At 36.9% G+C, this 24,239-nt stretch overlaps 2 protein-coding genes across 3 annotated transcripts in view; both read right to left on the minus strand.

Annotated features, from left to right (window-relative positions):
• The window catches only part of LOC142338498 (putative trans-acting enoyl reductase Rv2449c), a 51,564-nt gene extending 40,510 nt beyond the window's left edge, over window positions 1-11,054 (minus strand). For both annotated transcript variants that reach the window (XR_012758986.1, XM_075388280.1), the window contains exon 1: window positions 11,031-11,054. The gene's annotated coding sequence lies outside the window, so the exon portion shown is untranslated. The remainder of the gene's footprint in view (window positions 1-11,030) is intronic.
• Window positions 11,055-18,152: 7,098 nt separating this feature from the next.
• On the minus strand, window positions 18,153-23,851 carry LOC142337739 (uncharacterized). The gene is made up of 2 exons (XM_075387218.1): window positions 22,983-23,851; window positions 18,153-19,540 (listed from the first exon to the last, which is right to left on the minus strand). Exons 1-2 carry the CDS (start codon window positions 23,406-23,408, stop codon window positions 18,473-18,475), a joined length of 1,494 nt encoding a protein of 497 aa, XP_075243333.1. The 5' UTR covers window positions 23,409-23,851; the 3' UTR covers window positions 18,153-18,472.
• Window positions 23,852-24,239: the final 388 nt, after the last annotated feature.

The raw sequence follows: 24,239 nt of genomic DNA on the forward strand, positions 1-24,239 counted from the left end.
AAAAACCAAAAATTCAGTAAAAGAATGACAGAGGAAAGTATCGAAGGCATTTAAATCATAAGCTCTTCTCTGAAAACTTTATCTATGATCCGTTTAACGTCTTCCAGTAAACAATGAGAACTATCAATAATAGGATAATGTGATAAAATTTCAAAAGGATCGAAAAATAAGAAAAAGTACCCGAAAATTTTTATAAAAATTATGAGAACTCGTGGCATTGAAGTTATAAAACTAATGGGTAGAAGATTAAAACGCTAACAGGTTAAATTTGGCTGCAATAGAAATAAATAGGGATCCTGTAATTACGAAGACTGTTTAACAGTCCACGAAAAAAAGTTTAAGATCGGTGAAAATTTTGAAAAACTTTTTGTAAAGTCTTAACAGCCATTAAACTCAAAGCTTTTAACGGAGGTCAATAACTACGCTCAGAAAAAACATAGTGGCAAAAAAAAGAAGTTTGTCATGCATAGATAATCAATAAAAGATAACAATAATTCTGAAGACTATGAAAACAACAACAGGCGAAAACCAAAATTCAGTAGAAAAGTGCGAGAAGAATATTTCGAAGTCATTTAAACCATTAGCTTTTCTCTGAAAATTTTATCTGTAATCCAATTAAAGTCTTTTCCATGCCAAGGGGATTAAGATATTCTTCGGAGAATGTGTATAGTTCTTGGATAATGTGATAAGTGTTCAAAAGTAACCAATAATACGAAAAAAGCCAAATTTTTTTTTTAATTTTGAATTCATGTGTTATTGAATTTATATAATCAATAGTTAGCAGATAAAACCGCCAATGGAATTTATATTAGTTTCAGTAGAAAGCAAGTGGGTTCTAACAATACTGAGATTGACTAACAGTTCACGAAAATTTTAAAGATTGGTTAATGTTCAAAAAAATTTTCAAATTTTTTTAAAAAATTTTTAACAGCCATTAAATTCAATAAATTTCAACGGAAGTCAAAAAAAGCGCTCAATTATTCTTCAATAGGAGTATGGGAATGTTATTAATGCATATGTGATCAATAAGACATCACAACAATTCTTATGACTATGAAAACAACAACAAAATCAGGCAAAAACCAAAAAGTTCAGTAGAGAAGTGCGAGAAGAAAAGGTCGAAGCCATTTGAAACCATAAGCTTTTCTCTGAAAAATTCATTTGTGATCCACTGAACGTCTCCTTTAAGCCAATAAGAGCTGTCAATTTTAGGATAATGTGATAAGATTTCATAAGTCCAATATTACGGAAACATCCAAAAAAAATTTAAATTTGTGTCATTGAAGTCATATTACTAAATGTTAGAAGATAAGTAGGATTACAGTAGGACGGAAGAGGGTTCTGTCATCACAGAGACTGACTTACAGTTCACGATAATAAGTTTATGATTAGTTAATATTCGAAAAAGTTTTCGAAAAATTATTTTTAAAGTCTTAACAGCCATTAGCTGTCCACTCAAAGCAGTAGATATGCACACTTAAATCTCATTACGGAACATATTGAACTGTTAGCCAATGAGTCCATGCCACAAGACTCCAAATTCCTTGAATACTATTATTTTTGTTCATTGGGCTTCGTTTGACTGTAAAGGAGGTTTGTCATTAACGGAAACTCGATATGAAAAGTGACCTGTCTCTAGGTGACTTAAAAAAGCAAAAAAAGTAGAAAAGTTTTATTTAAAAAAGAGCTCTCAAATAGATTTCGAAATTGTTTTGCTATTGAAGCTCCCTATGAGACCAAAACTAGTCTTTTTTTATCGCCTTTAGTCTATTAGGAACAGGAAATTGGTTCATTTTTGGCAAGAAATTTAAGTTTGAAATACTATGTTTATAGAAAATTCTTAATTTGTAGAAAAATCTTACTAAAAGTGAACAAATATTCAGTGTTCACACAAAACTTCAATCCTTGATAATTCCTCGAAAAAAAACGAATATCAAAAAAAAATTTTGAATTTTGAATTCTACGCTGGACCAGCTTTTTAATGATACCACTCACATTTCTCTGCTATGAATATATCGATCGGCCAAAATTGACTGAACAAAAAAAAACCCATTTGAGTATATAGTTCCCCCCCACAAGTTGGGTCGGAACAAAAACGTCCACTAAGTTAAATTCAAAAGTCCAAAAACCAATAAACTTTTAATTAAAAACAGATATTGGCTTCCAAATCCTTAGGAAGCAAATGAGAGCGATCATTAGTTTGAAAAAGTCATAAGACTACAAAATCAAAACCATCAAAAACAATTTCATGAAAACAGTGATGAAGCAATTAAAACCTTAGCTATCAACCAAAAAATAAAGATTGTTCTCTTGGGTCTCATTTCAAAATTAGTAGCCTTTTTTAAAGGGGTTAATTGAAAACAAGAAGAAGAACCACAAATAAAGATTGTTATCAAAATCTCAAAAAACTTCAATGCCAATACATAGCATCAAAACCATTAGGAGAGCAGTCAAAACATCAAACCAATAAATTCATTAATGATTGCTTCACAACGAAGTTGATGTGACCTTTTTTTAATGAGACTAAGTCAAAAGTTAACAACCAGAACAAAAAGGGGCAAAGTTCCAAGCTGTGTTTCTTTTTTTTTAGGAAAAAGTATGATTTCAAAGTTATTAAAACAATCAGTCATCGAATGAAAACATTGGCAAAGCTCATTTATGCCTTCGAAGGAAGCCAATGAGACCTGTTATTATTCAGAATATGTCAAACGGCTTCAAAAAAAACTACATGTAAAAAGTAACATGTAAAAAGTACATGTAAAAACAACAAAACCAACTTTGTTAGAAAACAGTGACGAAGCCGTTAAAAATTATTCAGTTTAAATTTTGTATATTTTCAATTTCCTCTTCTTTCAACGCTAATGACACATGTCATTAATCTGATGTGACAAAACAACACAATGAAACCTCAGAAATGGGCAAATTTTTGTGGAACCTCAGTATCGAAGCCATAAAAGCACTTAGTTATAGCATAAAACCCCTATAGCGATTATTTTTCAATTCACTGGAAGAGGATCCAACCTGTCTCTACTCAGAATAAGCTACAAGTGGAGGGAAATAAGTTTACAAAAACGGCAAAGTCCAAAAATTCAGACATTCTCTCAAAACAAATATATTCAAAGTCACAGATATCAAAAAGCATTCTAGGGGTTTATTTACACGCCATTTACAAGGTAGCCAATTGGATCTTTGATTAGTGAGAGCAAACCATGAGACGGTAAACAGGACAACAATGCGGGCAAAGCACGAGAACTCATTTAAAATTCACAAAAACTGTCGAAGCTATAAAAAAAACCATGAGCCCTTCTCTGAAAACAGATGTTCACTGGTCAAATTTCATTTGCTCGTAAACGAGATCTGTGAATAATATAGCCTTGAAATGAAGTCATTCTCGTTTTAAAATTATCGAAAAATAAAATGAAGTTAAGTAAATATGTTAAAAGACCAATACCAACCGATTGTAGAAAGCATCAAAGAAACCAAAACTAGCCTTGCTATTACTGTGTATCTATTAAAAACAGGTTTTTATTTCAAATGCTTACAAAATAATTTGGCAGAAGAACTAAATGCATCAAAAACCAAGAACCAGAACACTCACATAGGAAGCGCAAAAAAACAGTCTTTTCTGACTTTACGAAGATTGTATCAGCATTTTATCTTTATTTCTAGCAAATTTAAGCATAAACTGACTAGCGTCGGATGAATTGCTTTCAAACGGCAGGAAGGGGCAACTTAATTTAGAGGGGACGTAGCTTAGAAATGTTTTAAAGGTGCAAAAAAACTACCCCAAATAGGGCTTAATCCCGGACCTCGGGCTTGGCAGTCTGACATCTTAACAGCTCTACTTTGATGTTTGTTCGCTCACAATCCCTTTAATAAACGAAATTTACTTCATAACGTGTGCATCTTAGATCACTCAAAACAGAAGACCTGTAATGTGAACAAAAGCGAAAACGCCTCAGGAAAAAATTTTGTATAGAAGACACAAACGCGTTTACAATAATTGCTTCAAACGTCGTTCGAGAGCAATTAACCAAAGTGGTCTAAAGAAGCAAATTTGAAGAGAGCGAATGTCAAAACATCTTTTTATTTACATTCAACGCTGGACGGGCTTCTTAATGATACCACTCAGAACTCTCTACGATGAATATAGCGATCGCCAAAATTGACTGGAAAAAACCAGCTGAGCATACAGTTCCCCCTCCCATTAAGGTGGGATCTGAACAATTAGACAAGAAACTCAGGTAGAACAGTATTGGTAATAAAAAATTCAAGAACTGCCCAAACCAATTAATGCATTGCCTCAATTTATCCTTCTATTTTCTCGTATAATTCCTTTACTTCTATTTTCTTGTATAAATCCCTTAACTCTTTCTATAGCAGCAGTTAATTGATCAGCCTGTCACATCGCAAAAATTCCAAGAGAAGGCGTGAAAACAGATGGCAATTTTAAAATTTCTGTAATTGCAGATCTGTAGATCCAATATTTCACTAACCGAACAGATTGGCCATGTTTAATGTGGCAATAGATTCGAAAACAAAGAACCTGAAGACATTTTCAATCCTATTTAACCAGCAGCTAATAGTTTTAAATAGGACAAATAATTCTATCAAGGTTAGTTTAATTCAAAGTAGTATAATCAATGAGTAGTATAATGTTCGTAATTTAGAAGGACCAGAGTAGAAATTTTCCAGCTGTAAGGGGGCTACTCGTGTTTTCCTTTCGGCATGTTTTCTTTTACTAAATTTGCTGTGATCAACGCTGCTCACCTTTCTGTCATCTTTGATGGGAATTAATAACGTATCTTTAGTAACTTTTTCTCTTTTGCCAATATTTCAGACAAATGTGACAATTTCAATGAATGAGTATCGTGCGAATTTTCTTTTTCCTGCTGGAAATATAAAGATTCTGGAAATATAAATATATACAAATATAAAGAGATATAAAGGAAATATAAAGATTCTGGAAATATAAATATATACAAAAATATTCCTGACAAATCAGTGAATCGAAGTTTTCAATTCATAAGGAAGCATAAACAAGATGTAAGCAACTGTATCTAAAGTAACATCAAGGCAATAAGCACATCTAAATGGCCCGGCAAATCTAGCTGTATCTGCTAGCAGGTATTTTGTCTGAGCCGATTTTCGGCTCAGATTGGTCACCGATACGTTTTCGAAACATAAAAATATTAAGCCTAAAAAGAGCGCAATCGATTCAGTATATTAGTAGGCTCAACGAAAATTATGTTTAACGAACTTTTTCCGAGCTTTCTATGCCAAATAGAACGTATTTTGTGTGCATTTAATCTTTTCGTAAGGCTTACATGGTTAAGAGATTATGACGTAATACTTTCTCGCTGGATAGTGCATTTCAATCCTCGCTGCTCTTTTTATTTACTCAGTAACATCCTCCGGCCCGGAAGAAAATGTTGGGAGGATCGGTACAAGCTTAACGAGTGGGCGGACGAGCGATCCGGATGACGTGCGCAAGACGGCGGAGCGGGCGACGCTGTCAGAGCCGTACCGAAGTTCTTCAATCCTAGCAGTTGGATAGTAACCCCTAGGGTTGCTTTCTTCAACGATCCAAACTAAATCACCGACCTTGAGGTGCTGCTCGGCAGGCGTCTGCCACTTAGATCTACGGTTCAGTGCAGGTACATACTCCTTGAGCCAACGTGCCCAAATTGCATTGGCGTATGACTGTGCACGGGCGTACCGCTTACGATGATCAAACTCGTCGGCGCCAACGATGGACGGAATTCTGGTTGCTTGGTTACCGAGTAGAAAATGATTAGGTGTTATTGCGCCTAGGTCGGACGGGTCGGCGCTTACGGGCGTTAGGGGACGTGAGTTTAGTGCGTATTCGACCAGACAAAAAGTAGTGTTCAACACCTCATCTGTGAGGCGACGCGTACCAAGGGTAGTGTACAGTACTCTTTTAAAACTTCGAACTAGCCTCTCCCAGATGCCACCTTGGTGTGGCGCACTCGGTGGATTGAACCTCCACCTAATGACCTTATGTGCAAGTTCGGTGACAATGTTAAGCGTATTCCATTTTCTCACACATTCACGGAGCTCTTTCTCCGCTCCAATGAAGTTCGTACCATTATCCGACCAAATCATAGCAGGAGTACCCCGACGGGAGACGAACCGCTCCACTCCCATTACACAGGAACTGGTGTCCACGGACTGTACAACTTCAACATGGACAGCACAAGTAGTGAGACAAGTGAAGAGAAATCTCCACCTCTTCTCTGTAGTCCGACGAACTGTGACGTAGAATGGGCCGAAGTAATCAACCCCGGTGTTGGTAAAGGGAGGAGACTGGTATGCGAGTCTCTCCTTTGGGAGGTCTGCCATGATAGGCTGAATGGTTGCTGCACGGAACTTTCTACACAAGACGCAGTTTGATTTGATGGAACGCAGTGTGGAACGTAATTTTAGGATGACATAACGTTCTTGTACCTTTGACCTTAAGTAGTCGATGCCCTGATGATGGTTCTTCAAATGAGTATGCCGCAGAAACAGTTTAACAAAAATATGACGCGCATCCAGCACGATAGGATGCCTAGTGTCAAAGTCAATTTCCACTAGCCGTCGGAGTCGACCAGAGGAACGGATGAGACCATGAGGTCCAATAAACGGAGTAAACTGAGCAATGCGGCTGCTCTTCTTAACGGATTTGTTGTCAAGAAGATCCTTTCTTTCAGTATTAAAGGACTCTCCTTGAACCAAGTATTGGAGATGACGCTCGGCTTCGTCAAGCTCAACAGGGTGGGCTATGCTGCCGTCTACGGTACGGTAACTTTCATGAGATGGTAAAAGACGGAGCACATATGCGGTGACACGAAGTAATTTTTGATAAGAACTGAACTTATCAAACGGGATTAGATTAATACTTTGTTCCTTAGGGGGCTTGGTTACGGATGCGGCTAAAGATGAGATGGAGTCATCATCTTGTTCCTTGGTTACAGCGCCGAGCTTGATGTTATCAACGACGTCAGTATTTGGTACAAAAGGGAATTGCTTAGTTCTCAAGAAGTCAGGGCCCCTCACCCAGCTACTTGATTGCAAAACTTCAGCGGACATGCCACGCGTGCCAGCATCGGCCGGATTATCACAAGTGGCGACGTGGTTCCATTGGTCAACGCTGGTGTTCTCCAGGATTTCACTAACACGATTTGCAATGAAGATGGGGTGTTTGTTTGTTGAGTTTATCCACTGCAAGACGATGGCACTATCTGTCCACATAAAGACTTTGTCCACAGTAACCGTTAATGCTCGACAGATTTCCCCTTTTAAACGGGCAGCGAGGAGGGCGGCTTGTAATTCCAATTTAGGAACTGTCATTACCTTCATAGGTGCAACACGGGCCTTGCCCAAGACAAACGCCAGCTCTGTTATAATCTCCCCGGAGGGGCAAGTTACTTGAGCCCTAAGGAAACCTACTGCACTGAATACGTCTTGCGCGCTATCACCAAACATGTGGAGTTCAAGATGTTGGAATGGTCCTGAAAAGTAACTTCTCGGTATAGTGATCTCAGCTAACCGCGGCAGTTCAATACACCAGGCAAGGAATCTATCAACTGTGTCTTTAGGTAACTCGTCATCCCAACTTTGTCCATTGACACGCCAAATGTCTTTCAAGATTAACCGAGCACCAACAGTGAAAGGTGGTCATATTTTTGAGGAAGTCATATTTGAACTTGATTTTGAATGGTGAGAGGTATACTGCTCTGCTGTCTCTTTGTCATGGACCGAATTGATATACCCTCGAACAGCAGCAATGAACTCATCAGTTTTCTTTGTTACAGTCTCTAACCATTTTTCAAGGTTCTTACAGGCAGCATCTGGATTTTCAGTCTTTTGTGCCAGATCAAAGAGCTCTTCATTTTTATCAACTACTCTAATAAAGGCGTCTTTGCACTTCACAAGCAGACGTTCGATCTTAACTTTCCTGTCTTGCTTATCAACAGCATTGTTAATTTCACCATAGATGTTATTAAGTTCAGCCTCTAATTTTGCCCTCGCACTATAAAGTTTGTTGAATTTGTCCTGCAAAGTTGTCATGATCTTAAGATAAGGATCTTATGAAAACAGGAACCACAAGTTTAATTTAGTACTAATATAGAGAACACACACATGCAACAGCACAACACAAATGGGTTATACCGAACCCTAGTGTGACGGTTTGCCTAGCAAACCGCCAAGGAGCAAAGATGTTCGTCGAGTACAATAGTACCCGGCGAAAGAACGGTGCGCAGGAAGCGCGAAACGGGACAGGACGGGGGACGGGACGGACGGGAAGAGACGCCGAACGAATAACGCACGACGCAACGGGAAACCGGACGGACAAACGGGAGCGTCGGGCGAATGGCGCGCGACGAAACGGGAAAACGGCACGGGCGGGGCGGAAACGTCGGGCGGATGGCGCGCGACGAAAGGGGAAAACGGCACGGGCGGGGCGGAAACGTCGGGCGGATGGCGCGCGACGAAACGGGAAAACGGCACGGGCGGGGCTGAAACGTCGGGCGGATGGCGCGCGACGAAACGGGAAAACGGCACGGGCGGGGCGGAAGCCACAAGCAAGGAGGCGGGAAGATCGATGCTAGCAGACCACAGCAACAAACTCAACCAAACAAGCTAGCCGTAACTCCAGAATAAACTTAAGTCACACCCTAGAAAGAAGGAGAGGGGCTACTGCCAGGTAAACTAGCACAAAACATTATGGGGCTTTATCAACGGCATCAAAACATCAAACATGAAACAATTTACGGCAACAGTGTAGTATAACCAAAAGTCGAAAAGGTCAGGAACTTTACTAGCCGTAACTCCAGAACAAACTGAAGTCACACCCTAGCAAACCACCCTACCCAAACAAAAGTGCATACTACAAAAATTAATAAAGCTACAACAAATTGCTAGCAAACCAGTGTGATGAAAGTCACGAAACAAACCAGCCGTAACTCCAGAATGAACTTAAGTCACACCCTAGCAAGGAATGAGACTACACAACAAACCAGCATACTAGCAGAGAAATTTTACTACAGCAGAAACTCAACATACTACATCATACAACAGATAAACGGGGGATAGAAGGAAACAAAGTGACAAGGAAACAAAAGAACGGAAGCGGAAACTGAAACCAGATAACCTGCGAAAAACGGATGGTAGTGAAAAACTCGAAGAATGGGGAGAGCGAAACGTTTAGTAAAGCGCTATCGGAGAGAACCAACCACAAACTAACCCGTAACTCGTGAGTTAACTAAGTCACACCGCCAGTCAGCGGGTAGACTCCCACAACAGCGCAAGACTAAGTGACATTCAGGTTATCAAAGGCTTGTGTGAGTTCCGCCTCCTCGAACGCATGACGGGTGCGAAGCGTTTTACGACGGCGCTTTGAAAGTTTCTTCGGTCGGGAGCGTGTTATCAAGGACCGGAGGTTGTTCTTATGAGCTAAGACTATAGTGAGTGTTTTCAGCTCAAGCGCAGGCCTTTGGTGTAATGCTCTGTACTCTTTAAGTAAACTAAGATCTTTCTGTTTACGTTTAGACACAATGTCTTTCACTAAATGGATGGTAACTAGAGTACTACGCTTGAGCTGATTGTAAATATCAGGAGTTCCCTCTCTGGTGCAATACACTATAGCTTCTATGCGCTCCTGATACTTTTCAAGCACTTCAATAAGCTGCGAAGGTGTTAAAGGCTTATTGTTGTTACTGCGATGACGGGACAATGAATTGTTCACCACATCATGCCATATAACTAGCCTCTTTTTATCACGGAAGAAGTGACTCAATTGAAATTGCGCGGTTTTTCGGACTTTCAAAGCGTTAGGATTAAAACTCAGACCCGGTAATGCGTAAATTCCTTTTTTATAATGGTCTTGTAACGCTTGAGGCAAAGTTTTTATGGCGTGATGAAGTGAACTTGCAGCTAATATGAAAACCATATAATGTTTTTACAACATAATTGATTTGAGTTTTGCTCAAACTCCGAACCTTGACGTTAAATGCACGATTTTTACGAGTTACCAAGAATAAGCGCTGATTTGTAAAAAAAACTTGAGTTGTTTTTCCAAATTTGAAAAACTTGACCAAATTGTTCTTCTTTTTCTTTCAAATTGACAACTTTATGCAATTATTGCATCCCGGATTAACAACCTTTTTCTATAAACCTCTAAGGAATTTTTTCACAATTGGTCAAATTTTTCAAACTTGTTTTTTTTTTTGCTTCGCGTGATTTTATTTCGTTCCAATAACTATTATTTAGCCCGATTTGGTCAGTACCAAAATTTTGACCAAAAATTTTCAAATTCGATGTCTTTTTTTCAAGGAAAAAAAATATATATAGGGATGGGTTATTGGTGACCGGTGAACACGAAAAAATTTGCTATATGGGATAGGAAATGGGTTCTGGGAGGCTAGATTTGCCGGTCTTGAATATAAATATAGAGCATCAAGATTTCAAGTAACAAAGTTTTGGTTTGGACAGTTCTTACAGTTTTTTTTTGTTGATTTATCCCTGATTGTTGCTCAGTTGTAGACCATTGTAGACCGTTGTAGACCATCACAATGTATTCGTGGCCCAGTCACCATTCGCCTAGGTAGCCTTTGAAACTTTTTGTATCTGATGTGTTTTTTGTGGGTCCCATAACTCAAAATTAATTCAACCACAACTTCCCACAATCGTCCAACAGGTCTCCTTGCCATTCTCCGGCTATACGCTGTTGATCAACGCCTTTGATATTGTAACTGATATTTGCTCAAAATACAACACCTCTCCGCAATTACATAAGAGTAATTAAACACAAATAAAATCAACAATAAGCTTTAAGCAATGCTAGCAATGGTGGGATAACGAAACGTAATAGAAGTCCAAGTTGAGGATAGAGTGTCGTTGTAATAATTACGACACTCGGAGAGTAACAAAATTTAATCAGTTGCTTGAAATATAATATACTCTAGAAAGATTGTTAAATTACAATTGCTCCAGAATCTTGTTAAACGGATTCTGAAATACATCGATCTATTTAATAAGTTTATCACAACGATTAGGCTAAATAATGTTTTTCGTAGATTGAGAGCGGCACCAAAAATATTCCTGACAAATCAGTGAATCGAAGTTTTCAATTCATAAGGAAGCATAAACAAGATGTAAGCAACTGTATCTAAAGTAACATCAAGGCAATAAGCACATCTAAATGGCCCGGCAAATCTAGCTGTATCTGCTAGCAGGTATTTTGTCTGAGCCGATTTTTGGCTCAGATTGGTCACCGATACGTTTTCGAAACAAAAATATTAAGCCTAAAAAGAGCGCAATCGATTCAGTATATTAGTAGGCTCAACGAAAATTATGTTTAACGAACTTTTTCCGAGCTTTCTATGCCAAATAGAACGTATTTTGTGTGCATTTAATCTTTTCGTAAGGCTTACATGGTTAAGAGATTATGACGTAATACTTTCTCGCTGGATAGTGCATTTCAATCCTCGCTGCTCTTTTTATTTACTCAGTAACACGGCAGGAAGGGGCAACTTAATTTAGAGGGGACGTAGCTTAGAAATGTTTTAAAGGTGCAAAAAAACTACCCCAAATAGGGCTTAATCCCGGACCTCGGGCTTGGCAGTCTGACATCTTAACAGCTCTACTTTGATGTTTGTTCGCTCACAATCCCTTTAATAAACGAAATTTACTTCATAACGTGTGCATCTTAGATCACTCAAAACAGAAGACCTGTAGTGTGAACAAAAGCGAAAACGCCTCAGGAAAAAATTTTGTATAGAAGACACAAACGCGTTTACAATAATTGCTTCAAACGTCGTTCGAGAGCAATTAACCAAAGTGGGCTAAAGAAGCAAATTTGAAGAGAGCGAATGTCAAAACATCTTTTTATTTACATTCAACGCTGGACGGGCTTCTTAATGATACCACTCAGAACTCTCTACGATGAATATAGCGATCGCCAAAATTGACTGGAAAAAACCAGCTGAGCATGCAGTTCCCCCCCCCCCCCCCCATTAAGGTGGGATCTGAACAATTAGACAAGAAACTTAGGTAGAACAGTATTGGTAATAAAAAAAAATTCAAGAACTGCCCAAACCAATTAATGCATTGCCTCAATTTATCCTTCTATTTTCTCGTATAATTCCTTTACTTCTATTTTCTTGTATAAATCCCTTAACTCTTTCTATAGCAGCAGTTAATTGATCAGCCTGTCACATCGCAAAAATTCCAAGAGAAGGCGTGAAAACAGATGGCAATTTTAAAATTTCTGTAATTGCAGATCTGTAGATCCAATATTTCACTAACCGAACAGATTGGCCATGTTTAATGTGGCAATAGATTCGAAAACAAAGAACCTGAAGACATTTTCAATCCTATTTAACCAGCAGCTAATAGTTTTAAATAGGACAAATAATTCTATCAAGGTTAGTTTAATTCAAAGTAGTATAATCAATGAGTAGTATAATGTTCGTAATTTAGAAGGACCAGAGTAGAAATTTTCCAGCTGTAAGGGGGCTACTCGTGTTTTCCTTTCGGCATGTTTTCTTTTACTAAATTTGCTGTGATCAACGCTGCTCACCTTTCTGTCATCTTTGATGGGAATTAATAACGTATCTTTAGTAACTTTTTCTCTTTTGCCAATATTTCAGACAAATGCGACAATTTCAATGAATGAGTATCGTGCGAATTTTCTTTTTCCTGCTGGAAATATAAAGATTCTTTAGAAGTTGTGCAACTGCTTGATCTTATAATCATTTATAAGCTATTTCATAAGCATTTAAATAGCTCAAATGTGTGTTTGCTAATACAAAGACAAGCAATCACCAAATTGACTTCAGTATTTGGATTGATGCCCAATATGCTCCAAATCAAACCTCACTTTTTACTCTGGAAAAAAGTGATAATTTTTCACAATCTTAATGATCTTTTCCAAACTATCAACTTATTCGCCACCTTTTCCAAAAAGCTCAAAAACAGAAGACCAGCTTGTTAACGGATTAAAAAATTCTTCTTGCTTCTTGAATTAACAAAAAGCTTCATATTAAAACAGACTAAATCAAAAATTTGAACATAGCTGGAAGGCTGCCAGCAAATAGCCGCGATAGCTTCGCTGATCTGCAGTCTCAGAAACTTTTTTTCATTAATTACTGGGATGGTTGAATAAAAATCTGAATAAGTTACTGCTGCCTCTATTATCTGCTCTCAAAAAAGCCTCACAAGATAGCTTCGTTGATCTGCAGTCTCAAAAAAATTTTTTAATTACTTGGATGGTTGAATAAAAATCTGAATAACTTACTGCTGCCTCTATTATCTGCTCTCAAAAAAGCCTCACAAGATAGCTTCGTTGATCTGCAGTCTCAGAATTTTTTTAAATAATTACTGGGATGTTTGAATAAAAATCTGAATAACTTACTGCTGCCTCTATCTGCTCTCAAAAAAGCCTCACAAGATAGCTTCGTTGATCTGCAGTCTCAGAAATTTTTTTAATTAATTACTGGGATGGTTGAATAAAAATCTAAATCACTTACTGCTGCCTCTATTATCTGCTCTCAAAAAAACCTCACAAAAAGCGATACACTCAAATGATCTTACCTCCTTGAATTAGAATAGAGAAGAAATTTTGAAAGTGAGGAAAGTAATTTTTGAAAAAGAGGTAAGTCATGTGGGACTAAAAATTTAATCACGCAAATCAATAACAAAACTCACGCAAAATCAACCATGGCCACCGGAACTCCGGAAACAACTCGAAGTAGAAAATTGACCACGCTAACTGATATACTGAACTTCCTACTTAATTATACTAATCATTTTGAAAAATAACAGACAAAAATTGATATAACATCTGATAAAAATTTACAAATGCAACTCCAAAATATTCACAAAAACCTTGCGACAAGATTAGTTTTCGTTTGTTAAATGACTGTCAATTGACAAAAAAAACCAACAAAAATAAATCTTAAACCGATGAAAGAGAAAGCAAATGAAGAAAATAAAATTCTCTACAAAATTCTTGAACAATATCCACAAAAAATCTAATAACAAAAACCCAAAATAAAACCCTCAGTATTTATTTTAGTGAAAAGTACCCAGTCAACATTCATCTTCATCTTTTAGGAACAACACCTATACAAAACCTATACACACCTATACACATTACAAATTCAAAAAAACTAACGAAGCACAAAATCAGAAGAAATATGGAAAAAATAAACAGACGAAAATTGGCCGAATTTGCTCCAAGTTACTCAATTATCGTGAACAAAAATAACTCGAAAATTAAATCAGAGGAAATGCAAAAGATCAAGAACAACTAAATTGAACCACATAACTCCCTAAATGCCATAAAAATTGAAGAAAAATACAAAAACTGCGAAAAAGCTTCCAATATTGCAAAATGGCTTTAAAACGTAGCTCAAAATTGATTCTTGTTTTCTTATGTGCTTCAAATGGTAGAAAATACTTCCAAAAGCATCATTATTAGTTTAGATAAACGATACCTTTAACTGAAACAACTGGAGTCGAAAACAAAAAAAAACTGCTTTAAAATTCCAAACGAAAAAATCGATTGCTTAGCGATAATTTTTTACACCTACTCTTCTCTCAGTTAAAATTCGACAAGAAAAGATGACTCTCGTCTCGTCAGCTGTTTGACCTAACAATTTGGTTTTCACGCATTTCACTAGTTTTGAATACACTCCAACAAAATTACCGACTGAAAAATACGTCCCACAAATAATTAATAGTCTTTAACAGAAAAAAATTAGCAATGAATTACATGAATTAATGAACAAAACGCAGATTTGAAGTGATCGTGACACCATATGCTTGTAACAAAAATCTTGAGGACGGAACCGTAACACGACAAGCCCCTGAACTACAATTCACAGAACTTGACTGAACAAAACTAGACCTAGAAATGACCAGGATTTTAGACGAAAAACTATTGAGAAAAACTCAGATAAAAACAGAAGTTTTCGCCATACGTAAACAAAAATTCACAATCGAGAAAGCAAATTTTTGTTCAAACGCCGTTTTCACTTTAGAATTTAATAACTGTAGTAAAACACAAGACTTCAAAATTAGAGTGAAATAAATTAATGAACAAAACGCAGATTTGAAGTGATCGTGACACCATATGCTCGTAACAAAAATCTTGAGGACGGAACAGTAACACGACAACCCCCTGAACTACAATTCATAGAACTTGACTGAACAAAACTAGACCTAGAAATGACCAGGATTTTAGACGAAAAACTATTGAGAAAAACTCAGATAAAAACAGAAGTTTTCGCCATACGTAAACAAAAAATCACAATCGAGAAAGCAAATTTTTGTTCAAACGCCGTTTTCACTTTAGAATTTAATAACTGTAGTAAAACACAAGACTTCAAAATTAGAGTGAAATAAATTCACGCTGCAAAACCACCCGTTTTTTTTTTGCTCAAATTCACGTTTAGATAAGACCAAAATCACAACTCAAAATTTACTTCAAAAATAATGAACATGAGTGAAAATCTTAAACAAAAAACTTAAAAAGGGGCGCATCTTTTTTTATCTCTAAAAAATATTTTAACCATTTTGTCCACTAAAGTAAGTTGATGAAAAGTATATCTTGATCAGAATGTCTGGAACATTTATTTTTGACTGAAAAATAGCTCAAACATTTCAATATCTCAACGTTTCACCTGGAACATCATATTTGGTTCATCTGCTTGAATTATGACTGTTGATTAATGTAACCGAGTCAACCCTGGGGAATTTAACACAAGTTTCAGTGACGCTTGTGGAACAAATTAGTAAATTGCAAAAAACGTGACTTAATTTATGAAAAAAAGAACAAAAAAATTTCTGCCTCACTTTTCAAAAGAACTTCGAAACAAAATTGTTCCAATGATCGATAGCTTCAAACTGGCGCCACAATATCTTGCCTATATGACCTACAAGTCAATAAATAACAAACAATTTGTTTTAAAATGGGGTCTTCGAGTCAATCTGAACTGCAGAGATCTGACTTGCAGACTTCAATAAATTCAGCGGCTTTGAATTCTGATTTTCAGAAGGGATGCCACATGCGATAAATAAAATCGAGAAACAAAGCGCTCTAAAATATATGGTCAAATAAAAACAAACTGCCTTAAACAGTTCTCGTATTCTTGAACTCAAGAACATTGGCACGAATTGCTCTTGACCAACAGTCGAGGAGCTGACTTTGATTGAACATAGCTTAAGCTTATTGAAGCCAGCTACACTTATTAAGAGAGGGGTGATAAGTATATGTTAGTTCTCTGAAGCCTAAGGCAATAAGAGCTCAAATCCGAGGCGCTTAGGCCCGAGGCTCACATCGAATTGCCGAAAATTTCGCACAAACAAACTCTAACATATTTAGACCCCAATTTTGCTGTTCAAAACACAAAGAGCGAACTCCATTGAAATTTATAGTAACATTGCAATTCTGCCTATTTCCGAAGAACACTTCTTCACTAAATCGTTTTTTCTTAAAAGTTAATCTCTTTTGATTTTATGGTTTTAAAAGAGCAAACGGAAAATATTTCTTCTATAGACCTAAACGAAAATCCTCTTTGCAAAAGTTGTTATTTGCGACTGTTTCCTATTTTTAACTATCCCCTCTGGGTATCTTTGAAAAAAGAACGCTTTTTCTCTCGAGAAGAAATTTGGCTTCCAATAAAACTTTCCAAAAAACAAGCATTTTATATTCCAATTTTTTCCTAAAAATTAGTTTGCTCATTTTATACCATTTTGTCAGCTTGATTTCTGCGAGAGTGTTCAAAGTGACCACAAAGCAGATTAAGTTCAAAATCTAGTGTGATATCATACATGAATTCTTGAAAAAAGAGGGGCAGGAAAAAGCATGAAATAAGGACTTCTTGCTGGATCAAATTTCAAAATTAGTGATCAAGCCTGTTTGTTGATTTTTATTAGCAGCAAAATTTAGATCTAAGTAATGTGGCTCCGAGCCAAACTAATTCTAAACTGCACTTCGCGCCAGAAAATTCTACTCTCTCAGCAGCTGCGGTAGATAGAGCTTACTAAGGCTCCAATAAAGGTATACAGCCTTAATGTCCACGGGCTTTACCAGTTCGTCCCGTTTCTTCTCACGAAAAGTCAAATTGATCATGCAGCGGAACCATTCGAGAACAAAAATGGTCCAGCAAAAATTTTGCGTCAATGGTATACTCAACTACATTGATTGCTTCCATCTTCGTCCGAGCAAAGAAAGATGCCACAATACTTTATCAAAATGGCGCCATTTAGAATAAAATGCTTACATCACCATTAACGCGGTGTTCATCAGTTGAACCTATCAAATGTACCCTCTTCAGATCAGATTTAAAATACCACAAATATATTCATGTTGTGACCGCTGCTGAATTAATGACCCAACAAACATCCACTTCAAATGTATTACCGTTAATGAAGCATGCACCAACATATAATCAGTTAAGTGCTGATCAAACTTTTCAAGACACTAATGACCTCTGTCTGTCGAATTAAACTTTGACACCGTTCAGCACAAACGTGAACAGTACCGATTAACGGACATTGTCACATTCAGCAAATATTCAAGTAATTTGTCGTATTCAGCATTTTCATTGTCATTGTCATATTCAGCAGCAAATAATCAAGTTCCCAGGTAACCTAGAATAACTCTTTCAGATAATTAGTATCAGGTACAATTCTAATTAAGTATAAACTGAATCTGAACTGCGATTCAAACATTTGCATTTTAACCTGGTAGTTTTACGTGTTTGTTTCACAAAATGGCACAACAGGAATTTTCGTCAAAAAGGGTAATTCAATACTAAAGTTTAAAGACCTTGAGCAATCGCTCTTTTTGATCGCATTTCAAGCAAAACTTTCAGCTGACAACCTGGATACACAACACTTGCCTGTATCTGATCAAATAGGTCCACATTTCGTTTCTCGACAAAATGGAAATCAACCTCCTAAATTGAGGACTTCATATTTGGTAACATCTTCCTGTAATCAGGTTGCCATATGACATCTATCTTGTAAGCTAACAAAATTAGTTAGACTGATTAAGATCCACTACAAATTTGTCCTCGCATAAATCTCAGTCAAGGATTTAGAGAAGAACACTCATTTTTGTCGCACTAAAAATTCAATTAGTCTAAATTTCAATTACTTCACGAAACATTTGAAAGTAGATTTACGTCATGAAAAGTCAAATGACAGAAGGAAGATTTAAAAAGACGAAACAGAACATCGCGAAACACTTATTGTATATATATTTGTGCTAACGCAGATAAAAAATAAAAGACAATTTACAAAGCATAATTGGTGTGACTAATTTCTTAATAATCAACTACAAAGTGATAGCACCTGGTTAGCTACTGGTCTAAGATCTACCGAAAGACAGTGAAGTAGTATGTGAAACGATAGGCATCGATAGTTGTACTTAGTTGACAGTTTTCTAATGCTAAACTCAAACCAATTTGAGCGAGTAATTCAGTCCATCGTTATTGTCCCAAAACTCTCTCTGATCACAAATGTAACAAATACAAAACGACACCATACTTCGTAGATGTGGGCAATTGAAGTTAGTCTCAAAGCTAAATCTGTCATATTCTTGTTGGCAATTTATTTCCATTTTTGGCACATAATCCAGCGTCAGCTCGCTCCATGATTCCCAACTATCATATGTGTATCGAAGCCGAACGTCTTTGTGATAACTAATATTGGACACCAATACAGAACCCAAAACCAGGGTTCCGAATACATTGATTGACTCCAGTTTGACATTTTTGGACATAACCTGCTTTACGGTTTCCGATAAATTCGACGGCAAAAAGAAAAGTGGAAGCAAAGTCTTCTCGTTGGTGCTCTGATCGCTACAACCATTCAGATCTTCGAACGAGTCTCCGATATTCCAACTGTCGAGGTCCAATTGTGAAAGAATATGGAATGATTTGATCTCGCTCAGAGCTCGTCCACAAGCATCTGCAAAACGGACACTTTTAGAAGAACTTCTGCTTGATTCTCCAATTGATTCCAGCTCGAAACACTCTTCAGCAGCTGAATGACCATTCACTGTACCATTTAGACCAGAGAAACAAGCGGCTATCGAATGCCTTCTTTGTTTCTCTTCCAACTCCTCGTCACAATCAAATGCATCAGATGCCATCCACACAAAACTATCTTTCCGTTTGAAGGCACTTTTCCCACCATTTCCAATTTTGGCCTCGTCTCTGTCCAGAATCGACAAACAAACTGGGGAGCCAACAACAACCACAGAGTCTTCAGAGCGTCGTCGACGCGAGAGTCGCTCCGACACAAGCATCAATTCCTTAAAGTCGCTCATTGACGATTCCTCTCGCGATTCCATAGTTGACTTTGCACCTTTTGGTCTTGAATCCTTGGTTTCTGTTGGAGAAGAGTGGATGTCGCTGTCTGCTGCCGGATTCAGAGGACAGGGGAGGGGATGATAAAAATTGGAACGTGGCTCTGATTCTGTTACATGGCATAGTTGAGATGTTTCATTCGAACCACGTCTCTGAAAAAGAGTTAGGACATGATGGTTAAACGGGCCAATAATTAATAATTGGAGATTGATTCTTCGATTTTTTCATCTTTGAGCTCGCCATAATCAAATTTGTTTTAAAACGCATTTTTTAAAATTAAAATCCGCCGCAATTATTTTTCAGTGGAGTTTTTAATGATTTTCAATGTGATTGTCATATTCAGCAAATAATCAAGTTTTCAACTAACCTAGAGTAACTTTTTCAGATGATTAGCATCAAGTACAATTCTAGACATATAATAACCGACTAACGCCGGGCGAATTGCTCTCAAACGACCGGTTGGCTTCGTCAGCAGCTAAGCACGGTTTAGTGAGGCTAGCTTCAGCTTAATTGAAGGGGGCGTAAGTGGGCGCAGCGGGGGGGGGGGGGGGAGGTGCACCGGGGGGGGGGGGGGGGTGATGGTGTGGCAACATTAAGGTGGGATAGTGGGGGGGGGTCAATCTCTAAGAACCACCCTTCACACCATAAGTATGTCTCCAAAACAGATTCTGTGAATCGCATACTTGAAGACTAGTGAGCTGAAAGTCTCTAAGAGCACTTAATACCCGCTGGGCGCTACCTGTTTATCCCGTTTTTGAGGACGAAACATCAAAAGCTTCAGACGAAAAATCGGTCAAGCGAAAAATCGCATAAAAAAGACCCACAGGACTAATATAATTGCTACAAATTTCGTTTGAGAGCAATTAAACAACAAAATGAACCACAAAGCTGGGCATGACAAAAGTTGTGACTAGGTTGTGAAAACCTGCTTCTACTACTACCCCTCCTACTACGCAACTGTCAAAAATTAAAAAAAAAGAATCTATTAACCGGGGGGCTTTTGGTACACTTTTGGTAGGGGGGGGGGCAACAGTGGGAGGGGGGTCAATCTCTAAGAACCGCCCTTGGCACCATAAGTATAAGTCGCAAAAAAAATTCAGTGAATCGCATACTTGAAGACTAGAGAGCTGAAAGGCTCTACTGGGCGCTACCTGTTATCTCGTTTTGAGGACGAAAAGTCAAATGCGTCAGACGAAAAATTGGTCAAGCGAAAAATCGCATAAAAAAGACCGACAGGACTAATATAATTGCTACACACTTTGAGCGCAATTAATTAAGATTGGTTGCTGAACTAGTTTATGAATTTTTTAGATTTTCAAAGATATTTCCGCACTTTAATCTACTTACATAAAAGGACGTTTCATTGAAAAAAAATATTTACTGCAAAATTTCTGTTAGTCACGAAAACATTAGTAATGGACATTACTCATCAATTTTTCAATCATGTAGAAAATTCAAAAAGACACAAACTGATTATGATATCCAACATTTAGAATACTGTAGAAAAATTCAAGTTGAAAAACTTTTCAGTATCTCATTTTTACTAAGTGCATTCTTCAATCTAACAGAAACTAAAACAGATGTGGTTACATAATTTAAATTGAAAATGACATTTTGCAAACAATCTTGCACATTGGTATTTTCAGTGTTCAGGCATGACCAGTGATACCAATGACGAATGAAATAATTATCATCAATACGATCTTCTGGAATAGCAATTAGAAACTTGGCGACTTAGCCTTACAGTAAGAACTTTTTAGACAAGAACGAAAATTCTCAAAGTTGATTAAGAGTCAAATTGAATGTGCTTTTTGTCGTTTAGGAGAGTTTTACAGACTTATAGCCTTAAACTAAGAGAAAGGTGTAATAGCTATTTAGAATGCTTGTTCATTTCGTAAACAAGGGAAAAACCAAAAAAAACATTATTAACTAACTGAAAACATCGGCTTCAAAAATTTTGCCACCAAACTAAACAAATGTTTCTGTTGAGCTGATAGAAACACTGCTCAATAGCTTCAACAAATTTTAATTAAAGATGTATTTAATATAAACTTGTCTATATAGATTGAGCATATAGTCAGTGTTACTTACACTCTTGAGGCTGGTGCAACGTCATTGATTGATAAATATCTTCTGAATAGAAATGGGAAAAAACTGGATAACTTTGCTGCCTTTTTCTCGGCTCCAATACTGTTAGTGTCACCTACTGGACCAATGTTTTCAATAGAAATGCTTGTTAATCTCATGACAATGACTCCATAATGTAAAAACAGTATATAATGATCAATAATTTCACATGGACGATAAATTAATTCCGAAATGGTATCTAAGTGAAAATAATTGATTCACACAATTTGAGAGTTTTTTCCTGTAAAGGATGCCAATCAGCCAAACTGACTTGACGAAAACATCCAGGCTAGCAAAAAGTTCCTAAACCCAATAAAATTTGAGGTGTAAGTTACATCAGACAAGAGAAAGTGAAATCAAATTTAAGTAAAATCGGACTAAAAAACAAAGAAAAACAGGAATTTGCAAATTGATCATATTCTGCAATTGCAAAAAAATTTCCACAGAAAGTTTTCTAAACAATGTAGACAAACGCAAAAACTGGAATTCAAATACTTCCCACATATATAAGGCAAATTCTGTCGACGGATTCAGTTGTAACCTTTTTGCAAGATGACGTAAAACGCATTCTGAGAAAAAATACAACTATCAACGCCATAGGCAGCAACATTCATCATTCAGTGCTTAATTTTGTTGTTCATACTCTGGGAGGAGTGGATCCACTTTTGAGCAGTTGCAATTAACTGAGAAACATATTCAATCAAATGAAAAGAACAAGATAAATAATTTTACAAGTTGTTCTGTTCAGTAATTCGGAAAAATCTTTTATGTGGAAAATTACTCGTTCATCTTGTCATGAATTCAAGCTTAAAAGAAAATTATTTTGGCCGTTCTTGGGTAACTCTTTGAGTTGTGCATTTTCATGAGTACCTCAATTTAAAAAAAAAACTCATTAATAAAGATAAACAAAAATTTACACTGAATCTTATTTTTTCATTGTTCAGGACCAGAATCAGCAGCCCGTTATTGCGCCAATCCAGTACATTGCAGCCCATATGAGCTCACACTGAATTCTTTGTCACACTGAATTCTTTGTCTCTATCCAGTACATTGCAGCCCATATGAGCTCACACTGAATTCTTTGTCTGAGTTCATGCAACTTAGGGAACGTAAAGACCAAGAAATTCTGCGTGAAAAATGATGAAAAAGGGGTCAAATTAGTAGAAAAAATAGGGGAAAACGATAGAATGAATTCAAGAACGATTCTAGCAAAAAACCTGCAACCAGTAAAATTAAACATATAACGCACCCAATGCATATCAAGTAGTATAACCTAATCGACTCAAGCGAGAGCTTATAAAGAGCCTAAAAAGCTCCATAGAGGGCCTAGAAACACCAAATTGCGAAAATCTGTTCACTGTTCCAGTTTCACATAATCATCAAGTAGGATTCATTTCAGTTTGTAGCTGCTTAAAAAATAAAATTTACTTATAAAACTAAAAGTTGAGGTCAACTCTTGAAGCTTACCTTTCCTGAAGATGAGTTTAGACACAGATAATCAATATCAAAAAATGGAAATCTGCCGTCGTAGGTTTCATCTGCAGGGGGATAACTTCCAAAAAATGAATGAAAGGAATCCATCGACTTCGAAAGTGCAAAAATGTTCTCCTTCAAATTCGTCTCAACATTGCGAGTATTCATCTGAACCTGAGGGCTCATAGCACGCTTGCGAACCCTAGGTGCAACATCTGTGTTTCGACTCCTCCACAATTTAAATTCTGATGTTATGTTCGCTGGTAAACTTTCAGCCTCATTGGTAAAGTCAGAATCGCCATTTTGAGAGTAAATAGCATCCATTGAACAACTCAATTGCTGACTTCCCAAATTCCGAGAATTTTCAGCTCCGCAAAAATCTTCGGAGACTTGAAAGTGCCCGGTCAAAAAGTCTCGCATTTTCAAAAATTGATTAAAAATGATTTCAAAGACCAGGAAATTTTTGAATTTTTAGTAGAAGATTCAACTACCCGCAAAGCAAGAGCACGCCAAAATATGAACCGATTGTTTTATACAATTAATTGTAATGCAGCTTTAAATAAGAACAGTTTAGATGACAAAAAGCTGATATAAAATGAACAATTTTGAAAAAAAATCACAAGAGCTCTTCAAAACTGCGCGAGTTAAAGATTTGTGAGCAAATAATGAAACTAACACACTTAATAAATATCTCTGTTTAATATCAAATATCTAAATTCAGTTCACTGTAATACCAAACCGTCTAGTTTAGACGACAAAATCTGAACAAAACTGAGAGCTAATAAAACCACGATAGCAAAGCTAATATTTTAAGACAGCTTGCTATGTGCAATGATATATATTGAACTAGCTACAAAAATGCTAGAAAGAGCCGTCAGCATGTAAGTAGAGCAGAATAGAAACAAAAGTCGTTGCTGTGATTAAACACAGCTATTCCATTCCATTTGATTGCTTCAAGAATAAATTCCCCGTTACACTGCAAAATTTAAAAGGGAGCGCGAACAAAGAGGCGCGTAAGAAGCAACGGGATAAAATAGATCTGAACTTAATTCTACCAATCATAGTGTTTGGTAAGCATGTCCGTTCCATTTTGAAGGGTGAAGAGTACATACATGCATACAACATAAAGATATTCCACCAATATTCAGTTAAATAACGACCTGGAAAAGTTCACGGCAAAATATTTTTTGCCATTATTAGCACCTATTGCAAACGCATTGCAAACATGTTCTCAAATTCAACAAAAAAGGG

Source organism: Convolutriloba macropyga, chromosome 4, assembly GCF_964194025.1.
Source record: "Convolutriloba macropyga chromosome 4, txConMacr16.3, whole genome shotgun sequence".
NCBI lineage: Eukaryota > Metazoa > Xenacoelomorpha > Acoela > Convolutidae > Convolutriloba > Convolutriloba macropyga.

Coding starts and splice junctions, on each gene's coding strand:
- LOC142337739 (XM_075387218.1), bottom strand. CDS start 23,408: ATGCGAGACTTTTTGACCGGGCACTTTCAAGTCTCCGAAGATTTTTGC. Junction 19,541..22,982: donor TAAACTCATCTTCAGGAAAG/GTAAGCTTCAAG, acceptor ACTCTTTTTCAG/AGACGTGGTTCGAATGAAAC.